Source organism: Propithecus coquereli, unplaced genomic scaffold (genome assembly GCF_000956105.1).
Source record: "Propithecus coquereli isolate 6110/MARCELLA unplaced genomic scaffold, Pcoq_1.0 Scaffold111, whole genome shotgun sequence".
NCBI classification, from domain to species: domain Eukaryota; kingdom Metazoa; phylum Chordata; class Mammalia; order Primates; family Indriidae; genus Propithecus; species Propithecus coquereli.
Window position 1 is genome coordinate 930,501 of NW_012135081.1, and position 9,310 is coordinate 939,810.

The 9,310-nt window shown below is 43.5% G+C and overlaps 1 protein-coding gene across 2 annotated transcripts in view; it reads left to right on the top strand.

Moving 5' to 3' along the window:
- The window catches only part of TMBIM6 (transmembrane BAX inhibitor motif containing 6), a 20,861-nt gene extending 13,199 nt beyond the window's left edge, over window positions 1-7,662 (top strand). Inside the window, exons 5-10 of one of the 2 annotated variants that reach the window (XM_012652337.1) lie at window positions 2,355-2,403; window positions 2,512-2,609; window positions 2,807-2,886; window positions 3,346-3,446; window positions 4,046-4,121; window positions 5,599-7,662. In XM_012652337.1, coding sequence (XP_012507791.1) covers window positions 2,355-2,403; window positions 2,512-2,609; window positions 2,807-2,886; window positions 3,346-3,446; window positions 4,046-4,121; window positions 5,599-5,622 — 428 coding nt within the window. In that variant the 3' untranslated portion in view covers window positions 5,623-7,662. The remainder of the gene's footprint in view (window positions 1-2,354; window positions 2,404-2,511; window positions 2,610-2,806; window positions 2,887-3,345; window positions 3,447-4,045; window positions 4,122-5,598) is intronic. The other variant, XM_012652343.1, reaches the window with a different exon arrangement.
- Window positions 7,663-9,310: the final 1,648 nt, after the last annotated feature.

Below are 9,310 nucleotides of genomic sequence, written 5' to 3' on the forward strand. Positions count from 1 at the left end.
AAGAATTGCCATTAAAGCAAACAGGATCCAAGCCATGTAATAAAAATACTTGCAAAGCAACATTTGAGTTAGTACAGCTTGTTCTGAGTGACAGTCTAATCTATACAGTGTCACAGAAATTTTAGAAAGGAAGGGATTTAGGGATTAAGATTTTTGGATCAGGGAAAGCTAGTTTTTGAAGGCATTAAGGGGTAGAATTATCAGAAGGAGAGAGGAAAGTAACCAGAGTAGAGGAAATGTTGGAGCTGGAACAGGTTGCCCTCCTGTTGGCAAGTGGCCACCTGCAGAACTGGTCTGGCCTTTGCTACAAAGGGAGTCAGTCCTGTATGTCTATGGAGTTGCTGGCCACTAGGCACTGCTTTGCTCTTTGTCCTTTTTTCTGTTCTAATTCCTTGTCTGGCCCACATTACAGTCTCACATCACTCTAGCTCAAAAATGTTTGACATGCCTGCTTCATTTTTTTCTAATTTTTGTTCCTCCTGGGGTCATCCATGATTTTCAGCTAAGAGGACAGTTTTGCAGCTATGTCTATAAATAAATATTAGGCTATTAAGTATGAAACGTCTGATTCCCTTAAGTGCCAGGGTTGACAGTTGCTCTCTCTGACATTTCACTTTGACATTTCTTGTTTGATTTTTATTGTGAAGGCACATCCTCATTCTTTCAAACACACGGTTTGGCTGTGATTATCTTTCAAATTTTTTTTAGAGCAATTTTTATGAAACTATGGATAAGTCAAAAATCTGTGTTATTTTCAAATATGAGTTCCGTCATGGAACCACTGCAGTGCAGACAGCTCGAAATATCAATGAAGGGTTTGGGAAGGATGTAGCCAGTGAATGCACAAAGTGTCGATGGTTTGAGAAGTTCAATTCTTCTGGTGATTTTAATCTTGAAAATCAGCCACATGGGTGACCTGAGACCAAGGTGGATAATGATGAGAGTGGATAATGATGAGCTGAAAGCCATAGTGGAAGCAAATCCATCTCAACCTATGTGTGAATTAACAGTAAGGTTTGATGTTACTAGTACAATAATATTGAACCATTTGAAATAAATCACCAAGGTGAAGAAGCTGGATAGATGGGTACCACATGCGTTAAGCGAGCGTCAGAAGAGAAATTGTTTCGAAGCTTGCCTTTCTTTGCTGTCATGACATAGAAGCAAACCATTTCTACACTGTATTGTTATGTGTGATGAAAAATGGATTCTTTTTGACAATCACAAGCATTCAGCACAATGGTTGGATAAAGATGAAGTGCCAAAACACAGTCCAAAACTGAATATTCATCAAAAAAAGCTAATGATGTCTGTTTGGTGGTCCAGTGCTGGTGTTATCCACTACAGCTTCATGAAACCTGGTGAGTCGATTACAGCAGATGTCTACTGCAACCAATTGGAAGAAATGATGAAGATGTTTGCAATTAAGCAGCTGAGATTGGTCAATAGAGACAGGCTGATCCTCTTGTAAGACAGTGCTTGATGACCACATGTCGCACAAACAACACTGCTCAAACTACAGAGGCTGGACTTAGAAACTCTCTGTCATCCATCGTATTCACCAGACCTTGCACCAATTGACTACCAGGTCTTCTAGGCTTTGGAACACTTCTTGCAGGGAAATATATTCAATTCTCAACAAGCTGTGAAAAACACCTTTTATGATTTCATCACCACTCTCTAGGCTTCTTCGCTGCTGGCATAAATAAGCTACCATTAAGATGGCAAAACTGTGTTGATAATTTAGGTGCATACTTGGATTAATTGTATTGCTTCTTTGAGACATAATAAACTAAACTTTTTTTTTTTTTTTTTGAGACAGAGTCTCACTCTGTTGCCCTAGCTAGAGTGAGTGCCGTGGCGTTAGCCTAGCTCACAGCAACCTCAAATTCCTGGACTCAAGTGATCCTACTGCCTCAGCCTCCTGAGTAGCTGGGACTACAGGCATCAGCCACCATGCCCAGCTAATTTTTTCTATATATTTTTAGCTGTCCAATTAATTTCTTTCTATTTTTGGTAGAGACGGGGTCTCGCTCTTGCTCAGGCTGGTCTCGAACTCCTGAACTCAGAACGATCCGCCCGCCTCGGCCTCCCAGAGTGCTAGGATTACAGGCGTGATAAACTAAACTTTTGATTCAAAATCAGACATTTCATATTTAATGACCTAATAGTCAAGTATACATTTTCTTGAAAATGATTAAGAGGAAGGAAGAGATATTTAATTACTTCAGTCCACATGTTTTATGTGTTTATTACTGAGCATGAGCATGCCTATGCTATTAATAATCTGTTGGACAAGAGTCCTCTTCAAGAATTGATGGTAATATTGTGTTCTGGGTTTTCTTACTTTCTAGGAATTAGCCTGGGCCCTGCCCTGGAGTTGTGCATTGCCATCAACCCCAGGTAACTGTTTTAGTAGTGTCTTAATGTTTTTTTACTTTTATAAATATACCTTCTAAATATAGGCCATATATCTGTAGCCCTCAATGTAATGGTCCTTTTCTTTAATAGCATCCTTCCCACTGCCTTCATGGGCACGGCAATGATCTTCACCTGCTTCACCCTGAGTGCACTCTATGCCAGGCGCCGTAGCTACCTCTTTCTGGGAGGTAAGTGTTGACGGGGAATGGGGCTCTGCTTTAGCCAGAATTCTCATTAGGACTCCTTCCCTACCCTCAACTCCCTTGTGAATGTTGGGCTGAAATTAAAAGCCTTCATTGTTTGGGAAAGTAAGGGACAACCTTAATGGGATTGCTTTGCTTTGCTTTGGCTTCTCTCAAGATGGCTTTTTTGCTGTGTCTTATAGGTATCTTGATGTCAGCCATGAGCCTGATGCTCTTGTCTTCCCTGGGAAACCTTTTCTTTGGATCCATTTGGCTTTTCCAGGTAAGACTTTGGATAGAACTTTCCAGCAGCCATTTGCCTCACACTTTTTTCTTTTACACCTCTTTCTGCCCTTTGGGCAGTGATCTCCAAGCCTTCTGCCTAACCCCCATAGGATGGAGCCTTCTGCCACAGGTCAATGAGTATACAGGCTCAACATGGTTGGGCATTGCTAAAAGAAGATGGTTTGCCCAGAGATCATTTGTCTAAGGCAAGCCCAGCAGTGCCTCCTTGTTAAAATGGTTGAAGCTCTTCCAGTGACTAAAAAAACGAATTTAGGATTGTGCTTCAGGAAATAATGTGGTCTTCACTATAGGCTGCAGTTCCCATAAATGTTAACGTCCATATCGTTAGCATGTGATGTACTTTCAAGTGGCCAAGAGCCAGGAAGAAAGTATGGCTGGTTTTTTTTCTCCACAACTTGTACTGTATGGTAACTTCATCTCATTCTTCTTTTGTTAGGCAAACCTGTATGTGGGGCTGGTGGTCATGTGTGGCTTTGTCCTTTTTGATACTCAACTCATTATTGAAAAGGCTGAAAATGGAGATAAGGATTATATCTGGTGAGTGTGAGAACTGGTCGTTAAGGAAGGTGGAATGGAGTGAGGGTGGAGGCATAGCATTCCATTCCACGGCTGAACTTAGGCCGGCATTGGCTGAACATATATGGCCAAGCTTTGGGAATGTCTGTGGTAGGAAACCCATAGTTTTGCCACCATAGTCTCCCTCAATTCCTGAAAGACATCAGATTTTTTAAAAAATTGGACTAATAACATATTTATCCATAGTTTTAATAGTGACTGCCTCCATGCGGGGGAGAGGGAAAGGGATCTTTTTCTTTTTACTCCTTATGCTTCTGTATTCTTTAAACCTGTAACAGTGAAAAGAAGATAAACATTTTTTTAAATGTACTAATCTTCTCAAAGTCTCACAACTAATTAGTGGTAGTTCAGTGTTCAGACTTAGGCCTCTGCAGAATCCAAAGCCCAGTCTCTTTACTGTTACATGATTGCAATGAGTTGAAAAGGATGTCAGACATACCTGAGTTTTACTTCCTTAGTTGGGGGTGGAGGTGGAGGTGGGGTTTATGTTTTACATCCTTGTGGGCTGTGGATAAAGCAAAATGGAAAGTGCAGATCCTAACCTGGTTCTTCCTTTTCAGGCACTGCATTGATCTCTTCTTAGATTTTGTTACTCTCTTCAGAAAACTCATGATGATCCTGGCTATGAATGAGAAGGTTAGTTACCCTACAACCCGAAAATGAGAGGGTGGCTCCTGAGCTTGTCATTTGTGTGTACTTCACATTTGAACACTTGCTGTCACACTGTGTAGGTCCAGGGTACTGTAAGGCAGGCCACTGAGTGGTAAGAGGCAAACCGGAGTCTTCAGTGATGGAGAAAAAGGAACAAGTCAAAACAGTCTTCTTTTTTGTCTTTTTTTGTAACCCCCGAGATTAGTATCAAAGGCAAAAGAGCTTCAGGAGCAGTAAGAAACAACCTACTAGAAGAATTTAAAGGCTGTAAAGATAGTTATTATTTGGAAAAAAGATATTATAGGAGATGTTGTATAATACTGGCAACCAGTTTTTGTAAATTTCAGAAGTAGACAAATTTTATCTTATTTTTTAGTCTGAATTTTTTTCCAAAGAAGCATTCTGTATAGGGTTAAAGAGTATCAAGCATAGTCTCGTCCAGCAGTAGGGGAACAAATGAGATCACAAGCTTTTCTTTACAGACCTTACCGTGAAACAACAGATAGTGTAGTGGTAAGGGGAGCAGGTGACTAGATGGGATTGGTGGTTCTCTGTCTGGGCTGTGCCACGGTTGGACTGAGCACCAAACAGGCGCCCCAGTTTTAGGGAAAGCAACTCAACTTTTATTCTTTTAATGCATTGGGCTTCCACCTGAGATTGAATGAAGGGTTCCACTGGACTAGATTATTTTCGAATGTCAGTTTGTGCTGAGGACTCATGCTCACCCTCCAGGGCAGAGCACTTCCCAGGCATAATGGAAAAGTTGGTGGTCTTGGCCTCTAGTTTTGCTCTTTTAGGATAAAGTGCCAGTGAGCAGCTTTCACTGGTTGGGATCTGAGCTGTGGCGGTTGTGAGTAGCCAAGAGTGGTCAAGAGCCCACCTAGGTACCCCTGGAATGGGGATGGGGTGGGGACAGCTGCTTGGCCTTTATTCTCATGAAGTGTGTCGGCATTCTTGGGGACCATGGCAGATGGTTAAGATTCAGTTCTTGCTGAGCTAAGGGAGAGCATTTCTCATTCCTTCTTGTCTGGATCCCTTCCAGTCCCTAACCAAAGGCTCACTCAAGAATTTTAGCTGGGGGCCGGACGCAGTGGCTCACGCCTATAATCCTAGCACTCTGGGTGGCCGAGTTGGGCAGATCGCTCAAGGTCAGGAGTTCGAGACGAGCCCGAGCAAGAGCAAGACCCCGTCTCTACTAAAAATAGAAAGAAATAGCTGGACAGCTAAAAATATATATAGAAAAAATTAGCCGGGCATGGTGGAACATGCCTGTAGTCTCAGCTACTCAGGAGGCTGAGGCAGGAGGATTCCTTGAGCCCAGGAGTTTGAGGTTGCTGTGAGCTAGGCGGACACCACGGCACTTTAGCCCAGCAACAGAGTGACTCTGTCTCAAAAAAAAAAAGAATTTTAGCTGGAATGTCAGATGCCAAAAATTAATTGGGTGATTTTTCTCCATTTCTAGGATAAGAAGAAAGAGAAGAAATGAAATGACCAGCCAGCCTTTCCCAATTGACTTCCTCTCCTTCCACCCCTCATTTCTTCTTTGCACACATTACAGGTGGCGTGTTCTGTGATAATGAAAAGCATCAGAAAAGCTTTTGTACTTTGTGGTTTTCTCTATTTTGAATTTTTTGATCAAAAAACTGATTAGCAGAATATAGTTTGGAGTTTGGCTTCCTCTTCCTAGGGTTCTTCTCACTCCCTTTTCTGTCAACCCCATCTCCGTAGCCTCTTCCTCTGCTCAGGCAGCCAGTCTGCTGTGATGAGGATGGGACCAGCAGAGAGTGCTAATTCCATGAGCCACTTGCCCACCAAGTTTTGCCAAGTGGACCTGGACTGTTTGGTAGAGCCACCTCGGCCCTTCCTTCCTCCGCACTGTTTGGTTTGTGCGCAGTTCCTGTGGGACTGGGCAGTGTTTTCCATTGGAAAGAAGTTCCGGTCAGGCCTGTTATATTGTTAGCTCAGGCTTGTTATATCTGAGCTATCAACCCCTACAGAGAAAATGCAGAGCCTCTTCTGGTGGATGCAGTTTGCTGCCTCTGAGCTGCCCAAGATGGTGTGGCAAACAGCTTTCTGCCTCGCCTTCACAAAGGAATGTGGATTTGTGTGTTTTCCCTTTCCCACCCCTTGCCTAACCCTCAGGGAATCTGCCTGCTTTCCATCCATGGGGCAGGAGGATTTCAGCACAAAGGGAAGCTAATTCTTGTCAGGCATTTAGGAAAAGGCTGATTATGTATGGCAAGGTACAGCATAGGGTTCCCAAACTTCCCCTGGTTTTTTTTTTTTTTTTTTTTTTTTTTTTAAATTGGTTATCACCTTAGTTACTGAGTCGCCTCCACCAGGTGGCTATGATTAAAGGTCCTAAAAGAGGAAGGATAGGAAAGGGGAATGGTTGAGCCTCTAGGACTAATTGTAACTAATCCTGTCAGATAAACCTAGATGAGGACCTGTTGGGGTAGAGGGAAGCAAAATCTCCTCTTCCAACCACATGGTTCCTTGCTAAGATCAACAGAACAGTCCGTGATGACTTGGGAGGCAGCTTTCTAACAGTCCTTTGGTGTCCTTCTGTCTGTCCCCACCTGGATACTAATACGTAGTGTCAGTCTAGAGATTTGGGGCAGTAAATAAATGTTCATTTTACTAATGTACTTTAGTTTTTGGTGGTTCACCTGTTTCCAGAAATATGCAGCTTTCTAGGCAGGAGTCAGGTGACCAAACCCGTGAGCACCCCAATTCCCTGCAGCTTTGTAGTTTCAAGTGTGAGTGGGCCGCCCTAATGTGGACCACCAGCTCCTTCCCTGTGGGCTGCCACAGTCAGCTGGCACCAAAGGGCAAAGTCGGGAGTGGTTGTGGCTTTGGGCTACTCGAGGGGCTTCAATGTAAGGGGACTGAGCCATTGAAAGCTTATTACCAGTAGGACACCATTTTTGGCTCTCCTTGTTCACAACCAGTGCAGTTTGACAGAGCGGCTGCAGGTTCACAGTGCACCACGTTGCTTTGCCATCCCATGAAACGTTTGTTCCCAGGCTGACTGCTTATTTCTGGAGTGGCATGCCACCCGGGATGGCCCACTTCCACAGAAGATGCTGCCCTCTGACTTAGCTTCTGCCTCCAGCCTCTGGCTTGAAAACTCATTAAATGGACTTCCTTCCCATTAAGGCTCCATTAACAACGCTCCATAAATTTGGTGATTCTCTGCCAGCCTTGAGAATTTGAGCTGAATTTCTTGAAGCCAAACTCCACCTCTTGTGCTTTTTTGCTTGGGATAAAGGAGTTTTTCTTTAGAAACAGTGCCAAGAATGACAAAATATATTAAAAAACTACTTTTAAAGAAAATGCCTAACCAGTTTTTAATACAGTTATCACTGAAATTACCACTTTGTTTTCTAGTTCCTTGGTTTTCAGCTCAGGCTGCATTCTCTAACTCATACTGTGAAGACAAAGGTGTTTTTGATTCAGAAATATATAAAATCTACATAGTCTTAATTTGTAAAAAAAAAAAAATAAAGAAAATTCCTTAACCTTTCTGGTGTTTGTGTTAAATTCCAGGGGACAGCTAGATATTGAGCTTGGCGTACTGTCTGGCTTGCTGGTGGGGGCTGGGAGTGGGACAAGATTAAGTTTCTGCCCTGGATGTAAATAGAAACAAAGCCCACACCTCGGCCTCCCATTTTAGCTCCGATGTGCCACAAATATTGGGCATTTTCTCTGTCAAGTACATAGCTCAGGCCCTTTTCCAGTCCTCTCCTCTCTCTCCCGCCTTTACTGTAGGTTGTGCTAGGGGCATATGCACTTGGTTCAGATGTGCAGCCAAGGTTTGGAATTTGGGCATGCATAATGGGAAAAGATCATACCCACTCATGCTGCAGGTATTTTTGCCCACCCACTATGACCACGTCCCATTTTAGGTGCATCAGTGAATAAAATAGAAAAGTCCTTGTTCTCATGATTTAGATGTGAGATTATAAACCAGAGCTTACATTATAATCAAGGTATTCAGTTTGGGCATGTTCGTCCTGTGGTTGTCGTGTTCATTGCAGACACAGGCCTTCCTGTTAGAATTTGACCATTACTCTGGTTCATCCGGGTTATTCCCAGTTGACTTGCTTGGATTCCATATGTCCCCTTACCAGCTTAGGATAGGCACTTTTCCCCAACTTGGAAAGTCTTCCTTAAGCATTTTTTTCTGTCTTGCTGACTGAGAAAAGGCTGGTCTTAAACACTGTTTAAAGCCCAACTTTATCCTTGTGCTGAGGGGAAGCACGTGGCACATCTTTGCAGTGCTTACAATGTCAGGCACTGTACAAAGTGCTTCACATGGATTGTTTAATATTCCCAATGGTCTTAAGAAAATGGTATATTTTACAACATATGCTCGATTACTTCCAGTGTCATGCTGGCAGGCAGCATCCAGAAAGAATTTAGGGTCACTGTCTCCGAAGTCCTGCCCTTCACTGTTGCCCTGTGTAGGTAACACTGAGGTTAGTCCTCCTGGGCTGGTGTCATCCTTTCCATCCTGCCCTCCATCCTGGCTATGGCTCCGGCCAAGGTAGAGGGGAAATGTGAAGGGGTTTGAGCAAAATCTCCACCCCAAGTGTTTGTAACCAGCATAGAAGAGTGAGCAACCTTATAGTCTTTCTTCCCCCGGCCAACCCACCAATTACAGTTCAATGGAAGAGAGTAACAAACAGCAGCTCATTCCACAGCTAGCGGACCTGCAGGCTGAACTAGACTGAGGAAGACTCCGGTGGGTGGCAGAAGCAGAAAGACCTCTGTGCTGGAAGGCTGGACATTATATTCTACCTAGTGGTGATGAGATGGGGGCATCTGTTATTTCCAAGCTGGGCATAAAAATGGTTACGACCAATCCTGCTTTGTAGTCGTTCACCACCGGACTGCGCAGGAGAATTACATGGAAACATTACGTGTTTGAACAGGGGTAAGCACAGTGAGCCATAAGACAACGAAGGTGGGAAACAGCCTCACATGGTCAGTCAGGGAAAGTGCTTTGGAGATGACATCTAACCGAAGGCTAAATCTCAAAGGCAGGTGAAGAGGTTAAGAGAGGCAGTAGGAGTAGATGTTTCAGGTCAAGGGATTCTCATGAGAAAAGGCACAGGAGAGTAAGCCAGCTTGGGGAGTGCAAGGAACTGCAAAAAAGGTTTTGCTGGGTT